At 43.4% G+C, this 23828-nt stretch overlaps 1 protein-coding gene across 1 annotated transcript; it reads left to right on the forward strand.

Annotated features, from left to right (window-relative positions):
* On the forward strand, positions 1-9768 carry trabd (TraB domain containing). The gene is made up of 10 exons (XM_036520264.1): positions 1-17; positions 1969-2037; positions 2458-2515; positions 3725-3891; positions 5160-5300; positions 5769-5879; positions 6160-6299; positions 6852-7024; positions 7641-7737; positions 8303-9768. Exons 2-10 carry the CDS (start codon positions 2014-2016, stop codon positions 8475-8477), a joined length of 1086 nt encoding a protein of 361 aa, XP_036376157.1. The 5' UTR covers positions 1-17; positions 1969-2013; the 3' UTR covers positions 8478-9768.
* Positions 9769-23828: the final 14060 nt, after the last annotated feature.

Consider the following 23828-nt stretch of genomic DNA (forward strand, 5'->3'; position numbering starts at 1 on the left):
AGCGAGCGAGCGAGCAGGTAAGCTGGACATATTCGTGAGTTTTCAGCATTCGAACACCTAACACAAATGACGGCCCTATATTTGGGCTTTGAGTTTATTTTGATGAGAAACGTTTTTACAAATTATATCAACTGACTATCGACAAATATCTTGTCCTGTTGGTTACTCGGAAAGCTTTAAAGCTGCTAGTTAACGTTAGCCATCTACTGCAAATCAATGTCTTTTCTATTAATGAACAGAAACACCGTCCTCGTATCTTTTCTGTTCACAGTAGTGAGTGCAGTTCATCTGACACTCTTTGAGAGACAAAATGCCAAGTGCAGCAGCTTTTCCGCAAGTGGTCTATCATTGTGCTGTTGACTCATACTCGGCTGTGTCTGATTAGTTAAATTGCTAATTTAGCTAGCTAGTTACTTAACGTTTGCAAGTTATAATGTGACGATAGCTCATGCTAGCCACAGAAGCCGAGTTCCCACACGGAAAATGTTAGCCCAAATAACGTTGCAGTGTCGTGTCGGGTTTGTCAGAGGTTCTTCGCTAACTTTGAGCTCGCTAGAATGTTAGTTCATTTGCAAGCTAACAAGTTAGCTAGCCAGCATCTGTCATGCTGGCATTCGCTGTCGGTGGCCAGCTGGAGGGCTTGTTGAACAGCCTCCGGATCACGACAGCACATGTGAATGTTGTCAGCGAGCTTACTTATTCAAATGGACTGAAAGTAACAACAGCTAGGATACGTAGCATGATCAGAAGTAAGGAAAAGTAAAAAAATCTACCCGGACTTTGCCGCAGTTTTATTTTAGCAGACTGGAAGTGCCCCCGAGGGAAATAAAATGACTGGCAGCTAGGCCCGTGTCTGAGTAGCTGGCTAGTTAGCTAGCTGGTTAGCAACCTGTGCACTGTTGTACTCCGGTCATCTGGCTTTCTCGCTAGCTAGCCGGCTTGCTACTTTATTATTAATTTGACAGAGGTGTTTTTTTAAACTAAATAACTAAAACAGCTAAAGTCTGTTTTTAAAGAAAAATTCTTGTCTGACTGTTATTTTGAGTGAATGAAGTTATAAGTCCGCTGCATATTATGTTGTTGGCTACTAGCTAGCTGGCTACCTGGCTATCTACCATTTGCTATGTTCCGTAACCGGCTGGCTACCGCATTTTAACATTGCAATAAGCTTAGTTTGAGAGGCGCAGTTACTGTATGGTGGCGGCTGCTTTTCACGGTGACTCAGGACTGGCGCAATTAGTCGTGTTGGTGTTGTAATCGCTTCAGTGGGAGAGCAGTAATGTCAGGAAGTTAGCAAATACTGCTAAATGCATAGGAACAAAAACGGCACAGACGCAAATAATCCAGTTTGGGAATATGATTGAGAAAGTAACCTTAATGTCATCTTAAAGAAACAGCAGAGCTTGTTTATATGTTTAGCATTCATCATGGCAATACAAATCGTATACTTCTGCACCTTTAACTTTGTCTTAGATTATACAGTTGGAGTCTTAAAATAGAAATTGTGGTGGAGTATCTCAGTCAGGCTGTGTCAGATTGGTTTCTTTTTGCATTTGAATAACCACCCCCTCAGGTTCAGAGTCAAGGGCACAAAGTAGCGTTTTGAGTGTTTTATATTACAATATATTTACATTTATTCATTTGGCAGACACTCTTAACAAACACAGCTTACAAGTGAGGCAGAGTACATCACAAGTAAAAGCCATACAAGGAGTCACAATAGTAGAAGTGCTGAATGACCAAGTTTCAATAGTTGGTCAGATAAGGTAAAAGCTTATCTGGTAGAGACACAAGTGCATTAAACCAACTGCTTTGCAGATTTGGTGTGGTTTTGAACACTAACAGTTAAAAAACTTGATGTGGTAAATACTGATGTTGGTTTGAGCATCTGATCAGCTTGTTACACCTGTATGTGGATAAAGGGGAACTTCATGCTGGGTTTGTTTCCCCGGGGGACTCTCTTTACAGTTGCAAAAGAGGGAGCAAAGTTGCAGCTGAACCACACACGGGACCATGGAGCAGAGTAACAATTCAGAGGTAGGAGAAATGGAGGTGGTGACCGTGGGCAGAGTTTGGACAGCTAGTCTTCTTACTCCGTACATGTCAGTCCATTCCATATGTTCTGAAATGGCCACATTCGATCAGATATTCACTTTATTACCAAAAAAGCAATTGTGTGAAGTTTAGGAATGGTGGACCCAAAAATCTGTCGCTTTATAAGACTTCTTTCCAGGTTCCAATTCGTGAAACAGTGCACTAAGGTGAATTGAGAAGAAAACAGTTGGACAATGACAGTACAACAGAGCCTAACTGCCTGAGTATCCGTTGGCCATGCCACTGAGACAGGCAGGCCACATGGCTGAACTCCTGTATGCTGTGTTTCTATTTTCGTTTGCCTCAGTGGATGCCTCTCGATATCCGTATCGCTCTCTCTCTCTCTCTCTCTGTTAAACTCAGGAGGAGGCAGTGGGTCCCTCTGAAGATGATGCACTGCCCAGTCTTCCTCCTGGCCTCTGTGAGTCCTTCATCCACTTGACTGTCTGTCAAGGATTTTGCACTGCAGTTATGATGCCGCTTTCTCTACTCGGTACATCCGATGATCCTGCCTGCTAGGCGATAACTTTCCTGAGCAGCAGTCGCACCATGAGTGCAGGACAGGATGCGCAGGATTGCTAATGTTTTGTTTCTGTGTGAACTTTAGCAATTGTTCCATGCATGGAGATGCCTCATTTGATCAGGTCCCTTATTTTCTGTGGAATTGTTTGAATTGAAAGGTTTCATTATATCACATCACATGCATTTAATAGACGCTCTTATCCAGAATGGCTTCCAGCATAATAGAACATAAGTATATCCATTCAAGTTAAATGAGCAACAGTGTCATTGGTGGCTATCAAGCATTACACCAAGGCTTTTGACAGTGCTATTGGTGATAAGGCTTGTCGAGTCTCGGCTGAGGGAGAGGTCTTGAAATGGGGAGGACTTTGATGGGTTGAAAAGCGTCTCACCTTTAGCCAGGTTCAGATTTAGGTGGTGGTCCACCATCCACTGTGGAATGTCTTTCAGGCAAGCTGAGATGCGTGTAGAAAGGTGGTGGAACCGACAGGAAGAGTTGGGTGTTGTCAGCATAGAAGTGGTACGAAAAACCGCAGGGGGAGATGAGAGAGATTGCATGTAGAGGGAGGCAAGGAGGGAGCCGAGCACAGAGCTTTGAGGGACACCTGTAGACAGCCTGTGGGGTCTAGACAACCCACTGTCCCTGGACACCCTGAAAGAGCGTCCAGAGAGGTAGGATTCATTGGTTTCCCTTCCAGACGTTTCAGCTATGGGCACTTGCTCAGCACAGATAAATCAGCCACTGCTCCGTTTAAAGATTTTACCCTCGTGGAGGTGCTCTCGTATTTTTTACTGCTGAAGTACAGCTGAAAGGCCAGGCTACCTCATGAATGTTTAACTGGTAGCTGTATCAGTTGCTCACTTTTGTACAGAAGGATAAATCTGGTAAAATAAAATAAGGTTTTATGTTGGATTTTTTTTATACTTTAGAAGAAAGTGTACAGTACATCAGAGGTACTGCAGAGTATATCCAGTGCAGTGATTAGCAGGTACAGCAGGCAGTTTTTACTGAAACTTCGGGGAGGGTTAAGGGGGTAGATTGCTGCACTGGTCTCTGGCTGCGTTTGTGAGCTCTCTGTCTCTCCCTGCTGTCCACCCGCGTCTCCAGCGGACTCCCAGGCGGTGGAGCTGCTGTGGCAGGTGCGGGCCCAGCGGCGGCAGCCCTCGCCGACCCTCCCGGACACAGTCACCCGCCTGACGGCGCCCGACGGAAGCCTGGTGTACCTGGTGGGCACGGCGCACTTCAGCGACAGCAGCAAGAGGGACGTCGCCACGGTGAGGCAGCCAGACGACGTAGCCACGCCGACAGGGCAGATGAGTTCCCAGGACTCTGACAGCTAGGTCCTGCTGGCCTTCAAACAGCATGTCGGAGTCCCTGACAGACTTCAATGCTGCCCAGTAGTCTGGCTCAAACACGATCTCACTTTAATCTTTCACTCAGTCTTTCTAGATGTATTTGGTCAGACGGCTGTCCAGAACAGGGATGCTTTGACACAGTGCCAGAATGCCTTTTTCCAGCAGGCTCACAGCCTTTACTTGAATTCGGACTCATTGACAGTTTCAGACATGTTTCTACATGAAAGAAGTGTACACCCTGAGCAGTCGATTGGAAACTCATTCTAGGTGTCAGCAGGGGCTCACCATCTAATAGCAGAAGGACAAGAAACTCAAGAAACATCGAGATGTTAGGCCCATAAAGGCAATCAAAAGTAAACCTACTCAGTAAATTAAGGTTTAATGTTACTTTGACTCATTGAAGTATGGCCCTGGGGGGTGACTCCAGACCAGGGGTATTATTCATCAGAATTCTTAGCACTGGAAATAGCACATACATGTGAGAAATTACTCAAGTGATCAGCAGCTTCACTTTAGATTATCTGTTTAGAAGTGATTCTTTTTACCTTTTAGGTCCTAAGTGTACTGTTAAAACAGCTATAAGGTCTACTTAAGAATACATTTTGGACATGACTTGAAATAGATAATGTTAAGGTTGTGAAATGTCAGAGCAGAACAATCTCAGGGAGCTATTGTGAAGGTCTGGCAGGTATTGTATTTTAACAGAGTTTAGAAAATTCTGACATCGCCTACCTAAAAGCCATCACTCCTAGCTTTGACAGTAAGATGACCCTGCACAGTTTCGCAGCGGGGAAGAATAGAGCAGTGGTAAATTTGGACCTGGTGCATGAATTACTTAATCATGGAAGGTTTATACAATAAAATGAATCATAAACTGTAGTTATTAATGCAGTATTACAACAGCATTAAGAACAGTGACCCCACTTTATCAAACAGTTAGAGAAGATTAAGTTTTAAAATATTTATCGCTGTGAATGATTTTTTTTTTTACTTTTGTAAGGTTAAATTCCATGGGAAATTAACAGATGATGTTGAGTGTAAGTAACCCTGTGCCGGAGGTGCTGCGTGTTTACAGAGTTAGCATGCAGTAGAATGTTGACAGGTGCACGTGCCCCTAGTATCTGGACACCAACGCAGCTCCCCTGACACAGGGGCACAGAGTGACTGTCTCTCTCTCTCCCTGTCAGACGATCCGGGCCGTGCAGCCGGACGTGGTGGTGGTGGAGCTGTGCCAGTACAGGGTGTCCATGCTGAAGATGGACGAGAAGACGCTGCTGAAGGAAGCCAAGGACATCAACCTGGAGAAGGTCCAGCAGGCCATCCGACAGGTGAGGCTTTGAGCAAAGCTGAGTGCAGCCTCTGTGACATCCGCATTCTCACCACCAGCGGAGATCTGATTTCAGCTTCACTGTGATATCTGCAGTCAGTACTAATGAAGACCTGATTTCAAACGCACTGTGATATCTGCACTCAATGCTAATGAATGTAGAACTAAGGGTGGAGATCCTTGTGGTCTGGCTAGCATTTCTCTGTAAACAGCTGGCTAAACCTTGTCCCGTGAGAATACTTGCTAGAGCTGAGTGAACAGATCTTTCTAGCAGATTTGACCACTGCATGAAGATTTAATGCTGACACCCTGCTGTGGAGGTATTATTGTGAAAGGCATGCATTTGCTCTTTGCACAGTAACCTCAGAGAGGAATGCAGCATAACCCGCCCTCTCTCCCTCTTCCCCTCTCATTCTGTCTCCCCTTCTCTCTCCTCCTGCTCTCCCCGTCTCTCTCTCTTTTTCTTCAGAATGGAGTGATGTCAGGCCTGATGCAGATTCTGCTGCTGAAGGTGTCAGCCCACATCACAGAACAGTTGGGCATGGCCCCTGGGGGCGAGTTCAGGGAGGCCTTCAGGGAGGTGAGTGTGTGTGTGTGTGTGAGAGAGTGTGTGAGTGTGAGAGTGTGTGTGAGAGTGTGTGTGAGAGTGTGTGTGAGAGTGTGTGTGAGAGTGTGTGTGAGAGTGTGTGTGAGAGTGAGTGAGAGAGAATGTGAGAGAGAGCGAGTGCATGTGTGGCAGGGTGTGTGTGAACATGTAGATGAGTCTGTGTGTGTCTGTGCCAGTGTGTGTGTATGTATGAGCACGTGTGAGTGTGGGTGTGCACATCGGGGTTACAGCGAGCCTTTCTGTCCGTTCCCAGGCCGGGCGCGTGCCCTTCTGCAAGTTCCACCTGGGCGACCGGCCAATCGCAGTGACCTTCAAGCGCGCCATCGCGGCGCTTAGCCTGTGGCAGAAGGTGCGGCTTGCGTGGGGCCTGTGCTTCCTGTCTGACCCAATCAGGTACCCTCCCCGTCAAACATGCGCTACCCGGGTGTATTAGTGCTATGATGGACTGTTTAACACTTTCAGGCACATCTTTCAGCTCCCTATGGTCTCTCTAACCTGGAAGTCCCAGACGCTCTGTTTTAGAGGAGTGGTTCCCACAAAAACAATCAGAGGGATTGTTGATTGTGGAGGTTGTGATCTTCCTTTAGTGGACAGCTGATCTTGAAATGATGCAATTTACAGCATCATTATTTGGAATAATTATTAACTTGGCACACAGTTTTTTTTTTTTTCCCTTCATCAGACATGAAGTGAATTTTAGGTGCTATCTAGGTGAAATTGAACATAATCACATTCTTGAGAAGAGCTTCTGGCATTTTGGGGAGGTAATGTGGCCTGTCTGTGTGTCTGGGTGTCTGGGTGTCTGGGTGTCTGGGTGTCTGGGTGTCTGGGTGTCTGGGTGTCTGGGTGTCTGGTTGTGTGTGTGTGTGTGTGTGTGTGTGTGTGTGTGTGTGTGTGTGTGTGTGTGTGTGTGTGTGTGTGTGTGTATGTGTGTGTGTGTGTCAGCAAGGAGGACGTGGAGAAGTGCAAGCAGAAGGACTTGCTGGAGCAGACCATGTCGGAGATGATCGGCGAGTTCCCCGCGCTGCACCGCACCATCGTGGCCGAGCGCGACATCTACCTCACGCACACGCTGCGGCAGGCCGCCCGCTGCGTGGAGGCGCCCCCTAATGCAGAGAGTAAGCATTGCGCCCTCTCCAGTGGAGTGTCATACGTAATGTTACAGGCTGGTCAGGAGCGCTCCGATCAGAGTTTGCGGTCGTGGTTTGAAGCCTTCTTTTAGTTTGCGTAGGAGTTTTGTGACGCAGATCACTTGAATAGCAGTTCTTTGGAAATATGTTGCAACTGTCTGGAAGTGTTTTCATCCATTTTTATATTACTTAAGCTCAGTATCACAAATACATATAGAAATATGTTAACAGATAATCCAAGTCGTCAACAACCTATCTAAACAAGTGAAAATGCATAGTTATTTTGAATGGCTAATTTTACATTTATAATCCGTAAAACATGCGTCCTAACATTGATGGTTAGCTGATATTAGCATTGTCTTTATCTTGTATCTCTTCACCCAGCATTCTTTTCCTCTGAGAAGTCTACCCAGAATTTTCCAAATATGTATTTTTTCTTTTTTTTTTTTTTTAAACCAGACCCATGGTGTTTTTTTGTTATTTTTTTTTTGTTTTCTCGTTCGTTCGTGTTGTTGCTAATCCAGATTAGCAGGAGGCTGTGAGAGCGCGGATGTTCCAGCTGTAAAAGCTTCTCTAAATCTCCCCCTGTCTGTGTCTCTGGCAGAAGTGCCTGCGGTGGTGGTCGGGGTTGTGGGAATGGGTCACGTTCCCGGCATAGAGAGGAACTGGGACAAGCAGCTCAACATCCAGGAGATCATGAGGTGCGTTAGCTGGAAATGCTAGTGGGGGGAGAAAAAAAAACCCATTTTGTCCAAAAAGGAAGAGAACAGCAGCTGGTGCCTCTTAAGAGAAGTTAGTGGGGATGTGGGCAGAAGGGATTATTTTGCCGTGTTAGTGTGTTTGGAAGGAACTCTTAAGTGTCTTAAATGCTCTTTTGCTAGTTGTTTTGTGCCCCTTTACTAGTATTATTGAGAGCCCTGTACAGTTACATTACATGTTCTTATCCAGAGCGACTTCCAGCACAACAGAACATAAGTATATCCATTCAATTTGAATGAGCAACAGACCAGTGAGTGTGAGCATAACACTATTCAAGCCCAACCACAAGTTAACGTGGGCAGTCTGACAGAAGCCAAATATACTACGATACAACAGTCCCTAGAACACAGAAACCAAAATACAGCGCAATACTACACTTAAATAATAAGTGTGAAATACTAGAGGTGTGGGGTGTTAGGGGGCGGGGATTGGGTTGTATTGAAGCCTCAGAGCTGTATTACAGATTTGGTTTTAACTCCTGCTTCTCTCTCTCTCTCCTCCTTACAGTGTGGCCCCGCCCTCTCGTTTTGGCTGGGTGTTACGGACAGCCCTAAAGGGGGCGGTGCTGGGGGTGCTGGGCTACGCCTGCTACCGGGCGGGAGGGGGCGTGGGCAGGGCCCTCCTCTCCGTCCCCGCTGTCCAGTCACTGCTCAATAGCCTGCGACCGCCCCCTGCCCCCTGACTGCGGGCGCCACGCCCCCCTCCCAGCGCCCCCCCTGACAGAGACTGCGTATGACACCGATGGCCTTAAACACAAGGGGTGGGGGTTCACCCCAGGGTTTCTGGGAATCCATGCTGAATTCAGAGGGCCAGGGCTTAGGCCCGCCCTCTCTCCCCCAGCCCCGCCCACCCCATGGTTTCCTCTGCGTGTGGAATCAGAACAGTGCTGCTGAAACCCGGACAGAGTTCATTTTCCCAGACTATTGCAAACAAAACCAGGATTTTGTAGGTTTTACATGTGCCGCCTCAACTGGCTTTTTACCCCCACGTTCACGATTGGCCGCTTCCGACGGAGGAGGACTGATATCCACCAATAGGACAGCTGCACAGACCTGCATTCCTCTTTCAGACACGGCAGACTAAATCCCAGCTGTGTGTGTGTGAGTATCGAGTATAACTGCTGCTGCACCTCATTTCGGACTGATCCCATATCAACGATCATGGAGGTGGCTGAGCCGGGTGACTTGCCAAGTGCTGATCAGAGATCAGTCGGGATCGTGGGATTATAGAGGAGGCCTCTGTATGCATAGATGGGGGAACAGCAGTTAGATGCAGCTCCGTAAGAGAGTAAAAGTGCTCCAGCAACCACCTTATTTAAAACCAGTCCTGAATCATATTTACCAAAAGGAGTTCTTGGTTCTGATCATGCCTGGGCCTGATGGAGACTCTAGTGCCTCCTGGTGGTTCTGGCACACCTGAGCTTCTCCCTTGGTCATTGCAGACTACAAACCCAAGTATCTTTTTTAGTATAAGCATACTTTAAATTCAAATTAGCAATTACTTTGTTCCTTCTGATATATTACCTCTATAAAAATGGCTTCTCCATTAGTGTTACAGACTCAGTATAGTTCGGTGCCAATGTAACCAGTGCACTTTGTCACACTGATTGTAGGCAGGGTAATGGTCAGCACCCCATGAGGGAACTGGTGTTCACAGAACAACCAGGATGGTCACTATGAGTGTAGTAACGTGATACAAATGTGTCATAAAAGCATAATGGGTGCTGCAGTAAAATCACTAGCCATAATCACACGCCAGAGGAAAAATGCCCAGTTTAAATCTGTTCTAGGCTGATCATGGTTTTACCGTGTTTGGCGGTAAACCTGGCAGCGGTTGCTGTAGCACTTTTCTCTCTCATGGCTGACCCTGCAGACTACCCCCGGCTGCTGCAGCTGTTCTTCCTCAGGCGGCAAGAACGTGGGCGGGGCTGACATATCGTATGCACATGCGACCGGACAGTGCCTCCCCCCCCCCCCCCCCCCCCGAGATGGAGGGTGAAGAGGGTGACGAGAGAGAGAGAGAGAACTGGGCCATCTAGGGTACTCCGAAGTGAGGAAGCCCTGCAAAAATATGCACCGAGCTTTTACCAATCTGGCTCCCCAGAGCTGATCCAGGAACAGCTAAGCCAAGCCGAAATCCAACCCCAACCATTTTTTCCCCACAAGGAGAACAAAAGCAGAAAAGTGCTTGGTCTTGACCAGCACTCGGGTCACCTTCCATTGACAGTTATGAGTCAAGCCCCAGGTATTTTCTGCCATCTGGGACTGATCCTGGGTCAGCTTTCCCAACCTTATCCCTGTCCTTGCACCCTGTTCTGCAAAAAGCTTGAACTGGTCCAGGATCAGTGTATGGCCATTATCGAGCCACACCTGATCAGTGTCTTTTAATTGAATTGAGCTTGGAACATGGAGCCACTGTCTCTGGGTTTAATTTTCAAATAATTACTGACTTTTCCATAGAAAAATCAAATTATATACTTAAGTTGAATTACAATATTAAGGTGTTGATTATTTTTTTCTGACCTGATGTGCCCTTGTGTTTGGTGAATGGTCTGTAGCATCTCATAGCATGTAGTGAGGTTTATTATCTTCTCTGCTGTCCCTGATCACCATCACTAATTACAGTGTATTAAAACCATTATTAAGTATTACAGTGCAATAGTAACTGCAGGCAGCCGTGTGTGCAGCCCCACTAGGACAAAGGGTTCAAGCCGGATAACCCAGGAACCAGAGTGAGGGAGTTGTTTTGGAGGGAGATGTGGAGGGATCGTGCCTCGCTGGTTAATAACTCAGAGCCCCAAGGACATTTTTACCCTGAACAGATGAATTAATATTCCACAAGTAATATTCCACACCTGCTTCCCATTCAGTATTTCATGTCTGTCCTCTACACCGGCGCTGCTTCAGGGCTGAGGTCAGGTCTAAAATTCCTGATAGGTTGATGGAGAAGGGAGGTGGGGTTTTCTTGACTCCCATTTAAGTGCAGCGCGTGTGTGGCATTTGCAGGGGTAAAAAAAAAAAGTCCTTGGAGCTTAGTGCTAAAAGTAGGGATTGTATCATGAGATGCCAATCTTCTAGAAACAGGTGACACACTGAAAACTAGGATTCTGTAATTGTGTGACCCTAAGCCAAAGCCAGTCATTGTCTGACAAAAAAGTATTCAGTTTTGTCTTGCTTTCAACATTGTGTTATCCAAAGACACCTCTCTAAAGACCTCTCCACCAGTTAGATGTGCACATTGGGTGACAGCCCTTTCTCTTTTAAATAGGAGATTAATATCTTGTGGCAGAGTATCTTTTTAATGCCACTTTGAGCACAGGCTGAAACAGTGGTTCTTAACCTACTTTCGGAGCAGCACAGAGGGGCAGCCCATGTGAAATACTTCCGACAGGAAAAATGACAGCCCGGTGCAGTAGGCTGGATGAATTATCCTACATTTTTATTGTGTTAGAGGTGTAGACGTAGCACCACATGTGCAGCTGAGGGCCCAATGTGTTGCCTGCAGTGGTAAGTTGGGTTGATAATCACTGGTCTGAAGTCAGTGTTCAGGGGAATTAATATGATGTAGCGCAAAAAATAGGTGACCAGAGTGCGGATTGATGTCTGTCTTTTTTTTTTGGGAATGGGAGTCATTCGTTCATCTCGGTGTGCAGTCTCCAAATGCTCCATACACAGAGCCTGGCTTGCCCAATACTGTGTGGATGGACTTTAACTGTCAAAGATTATTATTGTTAATATTGGGCATATTTTTCTAGAAGATCCCCCTTAATGCATGCAATTAGCCCTGTCAGCTTTCCTCAAATCCCCTGAAGTGGTTGCCATGCCCTGGGGGGAATTTTTCTGTTCACTCTGCAGGGGGGGGTTAGTGCGGAAATCCATCACTGACCTTATCACTCATGTCTTCTGCAGTTGAAACGGGTCTTAAATGTATATTGTGATTTATAGGAAACCAAAAAGTACTGGAATGTTCAACCTTAAGAGCTATATATTCTGGGCAAGGCGACAGACTTAACCCGGCCTAATGTCTCCGGGTCTTTATTTTGGAGATGGCAAAAGCAGCTCTTTGGGTGACACAGAAGACCTGCTTTTGAAAACGGCTGAAAAGGTTGGGATTTTTTCCGCTTATGTCAAAGAGGGCCAGGGTCTGAAACACATGCATTTGAGATACACGTCAAAATGTGTTTGGCGTCCATGTAGCATATGTATGTAGCATTTATATAGAAAGCAGGAGGAGTCAATTCAATTCAAGTTCACTATGCAAAAAAAGAGAGAAATCTATGACAATTTGTTAGAACCTGCATCGAAAAATGTATTAGTTTTTATAATAACAAATAATGGACATTATTCATATTGCGTAAATAATATACGCCTTACCTGTGGTCAGGTAATAGATGTGCTAACTGCTAACTAAAGCAGTTTAGGAAACTTACTTTCAGTCTTGTCTTTCAAATGAAAGCTTGTACTTTTTGTCATCTGATTGCTCTGTTGTGACTTAGTCTAAAAGGTTTTTACCTTTACTTTCCATTAACAAATGAATAACATTTTTCCTATTTCCTGAACACCAGGGAAAATGTTGAAATGTTAAAACTAAAATTTAATAGCACACACACTAACACAAACTTGCATTAAATATGCATTAAATATTCACTGTATGCTGAATTTGCCTCAGATGCTGCAAGGGTGTGTTGAAACATATTGAATGTCTGGTACAAGTGGGAGTTAAAACAATGGTCTCAAATGCATGTGTTCAAGCATGACCCCTTCCCTGAATGTAGTCTGTACTATAGGGGAAGTCCTGCTGACTTCACTGTTTGGGTTGGGGGGGGGGCACAGTAAGATGGGGTTAGGGGGGTATTTTTTGGAAGCCTTATTCTGTTTTCACTGCTGCCTTCTACCTGTATCTCGCCTCTGCTACAACCTATGTCCTGTCAGGCCATCCCTGTCCGTCCGTCCCTCCGTCCCTCTGTCTGTCTGTCTGTGTCACAGAGTCTCCTCTGCCTTCAGCCCCACAGCAGCCTGGCTTACAGTCAGCGAAAGGCCCCATCACACATCAGCCTGCTACAGGAGGTTTCCTAACCTTCTTTCAAAGAAATCTGCAGTTGAAGCAGCCCAAATAACACACAGACGCAGAGGGTCGAAGATCCAGGATACTGAGGGCTTTTATTGGCTTTTGCTGCGGTCTCTGTTTTCAGTCGCCTGTACTGAAAACCCCGGAATCTGGGGTTTAGCATTCCATGCTAACATTTTTGCCACAAACTTGAGTCACCTGTTTTAAATGCATTTAAAATCTTAAAATCTCCTTTTCAGCTGATTTGAGACATTTGGGTTTGGACATCAAAAAAAAAAACTGTGTGAAACCTGTCTTTATGACCCATGCTCCAGGTCATTCTTGAAACTTTCACATCTGCAAAAGCAGTTGTGTGAAACCTATGGTAGTTTACAGTTAACGTGAGTTTTAACACCTGGCTAGACTGAGTACTGTGTGATGGGACTCTTTAATTCTGTGATCCATGTCTCTGTGACACGCCAAACACAGATACCCATGCTATACCATTGGGAAGGTGGTGCAAGTGCATACACAGTCCATGTCTGTGACTTCATAAGCATTAAGTATGTGCATAGTGGTAAGTCTGAATTAGCAGCACCGCCTTACGTGTGTGTGTGTGTGTGTGTCTGGGAGTATGTGTATGTACTGTGGGGAAATCGTGGGTAATGTAGCTGCTATAATTGTCAGCCTTGCCCTCAAACATTGTCACTGTAAACTAGCCAAATACTGAAGCCTAGACTCTGTACTGAACTGTACAGATTTTAAATTAAAAGGATACTACATGCAGATTGCTATATTTAAACCTGGTCCAGACTTTCTTTGCAGGATTGGAGACCTTGACCACTTAGAGTGGTTTTCGTGTCAGGTTGTTCTGTTTTCTCAGAGAGGGAATGGGGATATAAAGTGACAAAAGTATTGTCCAACCCAAGATTCACCTTGGCCCAATAAAACAGTTCCTTCACAGGACGACTCTACCCAAAGACTTTTGTTCATGTGCTTGGCTTGGATATTTGATTTTACCCATTGGTTAACCTGTAAAGACGTTTATACAGGACCTAGCTACTAGCTATGACAGTCTGTCTCCATGGTGATTTACATAGCTAAAACTGTACGGCCTGTCCATTTATAACACTTAGCATTCAGTCAATTATGGGGAAGGTACGCACTGGAGAATGAAACGGAAGTCCCTTGTTTCGGACTGAAGATCCCCTCCTTTGGTCACATTCACTGCTGATGTCGTTGAAGCCCCATGCAGTATATTTTAATTTAATATATTTTATATTTTAGTGCTGCACTTTTGTGTTTCTAAAGGTTGATTGTTGTCCTGGAGGTTGACCACTACTATGGAAATGAATGCTGTGGACCAAGTCTTATGTCACATTTTGTGGAATAATTCAGAAAAACATGAATATTTTACTCTTTATTAGAGTATTTTAATAGTAGGAAAAATGCCTATTTGTCATTTGTCTGTTCATCAGTGTCACGTCTTGAATTTCCATGCAACCATAAAATGAAAAAAGAAGCATTGAGACATTAGGTAAAACAAAACTGAGTTGTTTAAAGTGCAGTATTTTCTTACTTTCACCGTTTCAGCAGATAGCCTTTTGGGAGCACAGTGTTGATGCCATTTGTGGTGTCCATCTGTGTTGTCTGCTATCTGTAAGCCTCACTTATACATAAAGATACAGTGTAGTTAGCAGTGCTGGCAGGCATGCACTGCTGAGTTCACTCAGTGTCATAATCCACTTTCCTTTGGCTGTGCAATAGCAAGCTGATTTTGGAAATTATTTTTCTATTCTGTCAGAAGCTTATTGCAAAGCAGTAACCGATGAATGAAAGTTGCTTATTACACATTTGTTACACATTTCTAAGATCAATGCCTCTAAAGTGTTTTCAGTCAGATATTGGCTGTGCATTTGTGGTTTGGACGCTAGAAACCAAAGATGAAGCTTGGGGTTTCATCTGACATTTGAGTTAAGGTTAGAAAAAAAGGGTTAAGGTTTTGAGCTATATCTTTTCATGTAGCTATGAAAACAGTGTTGGTGTTTTAACAGCTGTTTTGACAATATAGCACAGGGATGGCACCAATTAGGAACAGTCTGGACTGGACACACACAGAACAAGAGAACTGTGAAAAGTGCATCTATACATGTCATGTTTTTCTTTCTGGTCTGAGAACACACTAGAGAACATTCCAGCCAAGAGGGGATTCAACACAGGCAAGAACAGTACCAGTCAAATGTTTGGACACACTTTTGTCTCTTTATTTTTTACCATTTTTCACATTTTAGAATAATAGTAAAGACCTCAAAACTATGAAATAACACAAATGGAATTATGCAGTGCCCAACAAGTGCTACAAACAGATCAAAACTACCTTATATTTTAGATTCTTCAAAATGGCCAAAAATATTTTTTGAAAGTCTTTACATGGAAATGTCTTTGAATGCATGTTTTCCATTATCTTAATCAGGTGTGTCCATACTTTTGCCTGGTACTGTGGAGGGGCAGAATCTTCATCAAAATGGCACCATATTTCCTGCATACTGTACTGTGTGAGTCCTATATGGTCAAAAATACTTTAAAAGCACAATGGGAGGGTCTTCTCAATAGTCATATATGAAGTAAAAAGGAGGACCAGCGACCATGTCTGAGTCTCTACACCCTGCTGCATTCCGTGGTCCTTGCTCAATGCTCAGATTCCACTTGAGTCTACCCCACTCTGAGTGAGGTGCTGAACAGTCACCCAGCACAAAAGCCGCTGAATACATTACTTTAGGAACTTGTGGAAGAAATTATAAATTGCTTACATTGCAAGTAAGAGAAGAGAACAAGTGCTACAAGTGCTTGTTTTCTTTCAACATGGTTTTGGAAGGTATAGAGCAAATTTTCTTACACAAATAACCTTTTGACTGATGAGCACGGGGAGACTTAGCTACAGCGTGTGTGGGAACCAAACCCGCCATGTTCTGCTGGGGTATAACGCCAGTATTACCCCGTGAGCTACACCTGAGCTCCAGCTGCAACAACTCGTCTTTCATAGTCAATTCTCCTGGTTGCTTTCAGAAAACTGTCTTGGGTATGATGGGATAGATCTGCTACGCTGGTCACTAATGCCAGTGTGGTCATCGCACAGCAGCGAGCCAAACGGTAAAGGGCTTTTGCTCCATCGATACGATGAGGAAAAGGACAAGCGTTCACTGCTGCCCTCTGGTGGCACAGTTGGAAAAAAGACCACTTTTTGGTCACTGTCTTTACTATTATTCTAAAATATGAAAAACTGTAAAAATAAAGAAAACCCCTTCTATGACTCGGTGTTTCCAAACTCTTTAGAGGTACTGTACATGATGTTTCCTTGGTACGTAATGCACACAGATGCGACAAAACTTACTTTCACCAAAAAAGACAGTTCAGGTGTAGAAAAAATGTTATATTGACTCTTGAGTGAAAACATTATATACCTGCATATACTGTGATCATATAGCACTACATATTACATATTAAACTGACCAACTGACAGCTGTCAATCAGCTGTCAAAGCTGGCTGTTAAGTTGGCGAGCGAGCGAGCTACAGTGTAGCCAAAAGACTAACTAGCAAAGCATGTTTCACTTTCGTCGTGATCAAGAGATGGCCACTGAAAATATTGAGATATCAACAAAGATTTATATAGTAAGCAACCATATGTTTCATAAAGTGTCATTTAGGGAAAATATGCAACGAATACGATATGCTACGGACTCAACAGTGAGTAGGATATGTTTTATGAAAATAATTTTCGTGATTTCTTGGTCTGTCCAGCTACGATTTCATGATTAATTTATTTTATCCCTATATGTGGCGTTCCTGGAGTCGTTCGCCATCGTTACATTAGAAATGGCTTCGTAATTTGCGTCTGCTAAATGACGAAAATGTAAATGTAAACACTATCTCTGATCAAAACGGACTGTGTGTAACTGCGTCAAACTGGTCACTTGGTGACGAGGCCACGTCACAGAAACACGCACCATATGTCACAGTGAGAAGTCAGGCAATATAAAGCCGTGAAAGGTAGAGTTTGGTGTCAGTTGAACTTGGAAGAAACAGAGGAAATGCTAACGGAGCTCATACGAACGAAATCGTTTTTGTTGGGTATGTTCAATGCTACTTTTAATCAGGTCTGCTGAACAAGCCCCTACTTTCCATAATCAATGCAGAAACATATTAATCCAACAGGTCCCAGGATCAAGACAATGGGGGGAGGACCAGACCCTGTGGAATCCACAGGATCATCCAAACGCAACATCTTTTTGGATTTACGTGGATATACGTGTGGCCTCAGGATTTAGGTATTGTCATATATTGTGGCTATGCATGTGCTGTTCTTTCAGGCCTGCGCGACCTGGGACGCTGGAGGGGACATGGGATTATCTATGAGCGCCCTGCCGGTGTGATCCACTGGAACCCTGCCCTGTGGAGCCGCTGCGGACTCATATCCAGCCCAACAAACAACAGGTCCCCACACCACTCCGCATGGGTCACATAGTAACACAGGAAAACACCCACCTGCAAGGGGCACCCACCATTAAGCAACCTGATATGGTGCATTACCCACACAGCTATGTCCTGCGTGGGTAATGGACCAAATTAAATGTATATAAACTATTGTTAATATACTAATAATAATAATAATAATAATAATAAAATAAGGAAACAAGCAAATAAGCAAATTAACTTAATTTAGTTGTAATATTAAGTCATTTTTTCAAAATGCCCACAGGATGAAAAAGTAAAAGTAACAGAAAATGAAACAGGAAAATAAGAAAAGGATCGTAATTAAATGTAAATAAACAGTTAAGTGATTTGACATAATAATAATAATAATAATAATAGAAATAATAGAAAAAGAAAAGGAAAATAAGAAAATGAACATTATTAAATAACTTATTAAAATATCAATATAATGTTTAACTTTATTTATTAGATAAGCATATTATAAGCACTTAATATATAAATAAGCAATTAGCTAAATCAGCAGTTCCCCAGACAGATGGCAGTTGTTAGCATCGACTCTGAGATGGCAAGTGTCAAGTCTAGGTCAGTAGATACTAGTTTCACAAGAGGCAGTGCCAACGCAACTGTCCTTTGTGATACAGCTGTGGTTTGTGTGGACCCTCCTAAATATTCTCAGTTTGCCAGGAGGGGGCTTGTAGTTGTAGATCTCCCATTTCTGTGCATTGTTGGGGCCTAGTTGTGTGTTGCCGGTGCTGTCATCAGTCTTTCCATGTAGTTGAAAGAGGTGCTTAATTTGGATTGACTAATTATGAAAGTAAATTATTCTTTCATCCATCAATGATATATAACTGCATGCAACTAGCGGCGAGTCTCATGTTCCTGTCTGTTGCTAAGTTACTGGTGCTAGATGAGTAGTCGGTAATGGAAATAAATAATTTGTTTTCAGTCCTAATCTTCTATTCCTCATGGGCCTACACAAAGGTTTTTATATAGGCAGGCTAGTGGTAGTTTGCAAATAATAAGAAAAAAGGTATATACTGTAGATGTGTGCCTTGAGCTGAAGTATGTCCTTAAATTTGCATCATTAGTCATGAAAGATAATAATTTATCATATCTAGCATCTGGGTATCCTTTTCCTGTTTTTTGTGTCTTGATATGAGCTGGATAGCTGTAACAGGTCCTTCATTTTATTTGTTGTCAGTATGCTTTTCTGTTTTTTACGGGCCTATCTAATGTTGATAGTAGCAAGGATGTTGGGGTTCTAGTCTCCGCAGGCTAGTGATAGGGGTCTCCTAGTTTATTGCATAGGAGTACAAAAGAGGTATATAGAGGTATGTATTGAGCTATCTTGCTTTAATACGCCCTTAATTTTGAGTCAGTGTTGATAAACGATCATTTATCATCATTACCGGTTTATAGTTAGCAAGTGGGTCTCCTTGTCGTGTTTTTAGTGTCTTCGTTTGAGCTGGCTCGACCAGCTCAGTTTTATCTGACAGGCCCGCAGCAACCAAACCCTGCGTGCGACGCCAGGTCCGTTCCATCCTGAGCAGGTTGTACAGCTGCGCAAACTAGTTGGGATGTTTGGTACCAGGTGTGGGATCGGAGTGACCCCAGCTTTTACTAAAGGCCGCATGAGTTAGACGCTCTGCTATTTTTTTTTTTTTTGAGGCTCTACTTATATGAATGTTTATAATCCATGAGTAATGTTGCCAGACTGTTAATAAATAATGAACACTTAATAAATATTTAATACTTAATAAATAAGAATAATTTATAATAATAAAAAAAATAAATAAAATCAGTTAATGTAAAAACTGATAATACATTAATTTTGACAATAATTTTAACTTTCAAAATTTATTTTAAACTTAACAATGTTGACTCCTGTGGAGAGATATACAACTGTGGGTGCTTTATCTGTCAGCAAATGAGCAAAAATGACATTTATGTGTACCTGATAAATAATTAAAAATAATCACTATTCAAAGTATTTAATACAAAAACGTATATTTTGTGCCCCTTGTTTATCAGTAGGTTACAACTTAATAGAGAGACAGACCATGTGATTTTACTGTTGTTCCTCCATCTAGAGCAGGCATACTTGTATTGAACATCAGCTGTTTTCCAGGAATCTCTCGACTGCCTTTTTCTGGGGTCAGGGAATAATTTTCCAGCTTTTCCCCCTAATTGGCCCTGGGTTTTCTGGTTTTTTGATTCCCTCTGGAAAACGCTTTCTTTGGGACAGTCTTTTCTGAGAAACACCCTCAGGTGTAGCAGTTTATCTTAGGAATGCCTTGCTGTCTTTGGAATTGTTAAATAATTACTTCAGTAAAGATTTTAAAAATCAAGATCTAGTCCTCTCCTTTTTATCTCTTTAATATGTATTAAAATTGTTTATCTGCTGACATTTCAGCACATATGCTCAATATATTTCTCTCATTGGTGTCATATTTTTGTGAACATTTTTAAACAAACATTCGAGTTACTCCCTTTATTGCTGTTGTTGTGGTAGATGCAGAACATGACATGGATTTACATATATGCATTAATATAACTATAGCAGCACTTCCTTTGGAAACCACTTGAAAAAATTCATCAAGTCACTGATATCACATTCTACATGAAATACATGAAGTTATACAGTGAGATGCAGGCTAAGGAATTTAAGACAGAGAACTGAATTTGTCTATTCCAGTGTAGTTCACTGTAGTTCCATTACAACTAATTTAGTGTCAGCACTTATAAATGTACTGATATATGGAAAATATACAACTTGTACCTGTAATTTTGTTTTTACCCTTAGTCGAGATGATTTCAATAATAAAATAACCCAGGCTGCGGTAATACTTTACCTGACACATCATTGCCCTCTTGTGGCCAATATAGGCATTTAGTGACAGTTAGTGAAATTTATTTACGAAAAAGAAGAAAATGAAAATAACAATGAAGACGTAACATGGTGTACATTTGTGTCAAGAACATCGAATTATATTTAAAAGAATATTTAAGTCTTATATTTTATGGTCTTTGCGACCAAGTTAAAAGAATAGTATTCATTTGAATAATTTGAACGTAAAGTCAATGCCAGTATACAACCACCAGAGGGCAGGGTTTTACAAAATCCAGCTTTTTCCTTATTTTCTACAGCAAGTCAATACCAGTATTTAACCACTAGAGGGCAGGGTTTTACAAAATCCTCCTTAAGGTTTTTAAGCGCTTATATCAAGTCCATTGTGTCCATGTCCACGACCATGTAATATACCACAACAAGACTGCTATGCTCATCCATGATACACAAAGCCTGGCTTTCCAATACCAACAGAGGAAAAAGATCTGCTGTGTCCATCTCATGAGCTGGATTTGATCGAGGATGTTTGTGACATTTGCAGGCAGCAGACAGTCTTTTCCATCTGAAACACACTGACATCATAAGAGTAAGTGTTCAATGATGACAGTTAGGCCTATTTTTGTGCATTTCATGTTTAATTGATGTAATTGGCTGCGTGAAAATGTAGGCCTCAGAGTATTGTGAGCTGTTTCAGGTATTAAAAACCATAACAAAAAAAACTGATTGCATAAAGTACATATTGCATCTGACTATTGGTCATTTTGGCACAATAAACTCATTTATATAAAGGCTGAATTTGGTGACTTGATGAAGTGATTTTCCCAGATTATCTCAGTACAGTGCTCACAGCATGGTGTTCATATCCAAGTATATCCAGGTTTTTGCATGTATTAGTAGTGTAATGTTGGTGTAATGATGTATGAGCTTTGCCCTTTTCAAGCCATACTGCGTCCCTTCCTGCCGCAGTGACAGTTCTATGTGGACTGAGAAACTGCAGTTTGACAGTTCATTCAAACAACCATTTTAAAACATTTTCAATTTTAACAGTTAATTGAGTTCATTTTTTGGCATGGGCTTCCCTTAAAAAACACCTCAATTTAACCTTGCTATTGCAAAGGTTGCTAGTTCAATCCTTCTGTTTAATTTGCTTTCATCTTCTGGGAGGTGCATGAGCTTTAATTTCTTGAAACATTTTTCAAGGAGTGTGGGGGGTGGGGTGGGGGGGGGGGGGGGGGGTTGTATTAAACATCATTCAGTGACCTAGTGAATAATATCCATCTTTGTTGCTGAGGATATTGATATTGTTTAATACCCCCCCCCCCGCACCCCCTGCACCCCCCCCCCCCCCACCCCCTGCACCCCCTGCACCCCCTGCACCCCCTGCACTCTGTCTCTGATTCACTATCTGAGAATCAGATAGGGAGTGCAGGGGGGGGAGGTGTATTAAACAGCATCCAGTGTCCAAGTGCATGGAGAGTACCTGGAGAGTACGAGGTCGTGAACTTATTATTATGCACAGGCCCAGAGAGGATTGTGATGTAAGTGAGCCTCATAAGCTGTCGGTCTCTGCTATTAGTAGACCAGGGAGAGCATTATGCACCAGGAGACGGACAGACAGTCACAGACAGACAAAGCACTAGATCCAGTTCCTTATCCTGCTACCAGGACAGCTCTCTGTAGGTGGAGAGTCTGGATCTGACCGTAAATTCAAACAACCATCTTCATTGTCACTTTAGCTGTGATGTAACACTTAAATCTTTCCTTTTAATCAGTTACTTCAGCTCGTTTGTCACAGGTTTCCCTTAACATATTCCACATTTCAATGGATGCCTGTATGCAAATAAATACCCAAGAGCATTATGGGTATTTTATCACTAAAACATCACCCATGATGATCCAGGTAACAGTTTCAGAGCGAGTTTTTTTTTAATTATTATTTTAAAACAGAACTTTAACTCATAAAACAATTATCATGATGACTATGATGCAAAGAAATTTTCTAACCATGACTAAAATGAAATTTAATTAAAAGGTTATGTTAATTCATATAGAGTACATGTTTTAGAAGACATTATTTAGATAAATGTCAAAAATGGAAAGGGAATTAATTTCTTGAAACGAAAATAATTGATTTTTTACAGAAGATGCCATTGTTTTGGCTAATGATGTAGTACAGGAACAGCACACATAAGGCTTCAGACCTCTTGTGGTGCACAGACTAACTTTTAGCTTACAACCTCAATGGTTCTTGGTTCAAATCTTCCTTTTACTTTTTCATATTCTGCTATGTTGTGACGTCTCTGACCATTAAGTAGCAGAAGAATCAAGGTCCTGGTCTGCTCATGTTTGAGTGGCACAGTGATAAGGAGGTCGTGGGCAGTAGAGAGCTGAGGAAACAGCAGGAGATAGAGGGCAGTAGATAGTTACTTTACCTTAAACATACTAGATGTAGACATGTATAAGAAGGCTAGCAGAAGGCTGCACTCCATGCGTCTCTCAGGTGGTGCAGAGACAGAATGCCAGACTACAAAGCAACAGGTCCTGGGTTCAAGCCCCGTAAGAGCTTGTGCAGTATTTTTGATAGCCAAAGGAGGCTCCCAAACAGGCAGCAGAGGGTAGCAGAGGGCTCAGGTTGTAACAGAAGATAGAGCGCAATAGAGCACTGAGGACATAGCAGGAGCTAGAGAGCAGTAAAGCGCCTGAGGCTGTAACAGGGGGCAGAGGGCAGCAGAGAGCTGAGGCCAGCGCAGGACTTAGAGGGTGGCAGAGAGTTGAGGGTGTAGCAAGACCACGTAAGAGGAAGCGGATGGATGGGATGACAGATGGGATGAAGACAGGGAAGGGTCTGACCCGGCCCAGTGAGGTGTCCAGAACGGGAGGCAGAGCAGAAGCGGTGTGGCATGGAGCAGGGTGAGGGTGAGGAAGGAGGAGATGGGGAGGGGGGAAGAGGCGAGGGCGAGGGTGAGGATGAGGAAGGAGAGAAATGACGAAGATGCAAAAAGCCACGCCCACTTTTTCGCTAGTTAGTTCCTCGTATTCAACTGTCTTAATAAGTTCCTCGTGCGTCGCAACGCGACGCTGCTGCAGCGCGCAGCAAAATTTCAGCCGGCTCTCGCGCCCGGCTGCATAACCCCCAGTTTCCATCGTCCGAAACCTCGGGGGGGTATGAGTTCCCCCCCTTTCCTCTTGCCCCGGGCCGCTGGTTGGATTCGAACCCACAACCTCACTAGTGCGAGGAGCAGATCTTCCTCCGACGCCACAGACACCTTGGCACTTTTCTCCTTTTTTTTTTGCGCACTTGACAAGCGACTTGGTGAGCGCACAGGGAAAACGGAGAACAACGGGGGCTTGAACCGCAAACCTTCTGCACTGCCCCCTGCTGCCCTTCTGGAGACCTCCTTTGGCCTTTAAAAGGTCAAAGACGGTCGGTTTTGAACCTGGGCCCTCTCGCTTCATAGTCCCGAGTTATACCTCTGCACCGCCAGAGAGTAACGCTGCCTGCTCCCCAGGCCGATTCTTTCTACCGCAGCACCTACCATGACCGACAGAAAAGAAGCGCATAGCCTGGTGTCGGGATTAAACTGGGAATCTCCAGGTTACAAGGGAGTTGATTTACCACCACACCACCCAAACATGAATGGGTTGTG

Source organism: Megalops cyprinoides, chromosome 25, assembly GCF_013368585.1.
Source record: "Megalops cyprinoides isolate fMegCyp1 chromosome 25, fMegCyp1.pri, whole genome shotgun sequence".
Lineage (NCBI taxonomy): Eukaryota > Metazoa > Chordata > Actinopteri > Elopiformes > Megalopidae > Megalops > Megalops cyprinoides.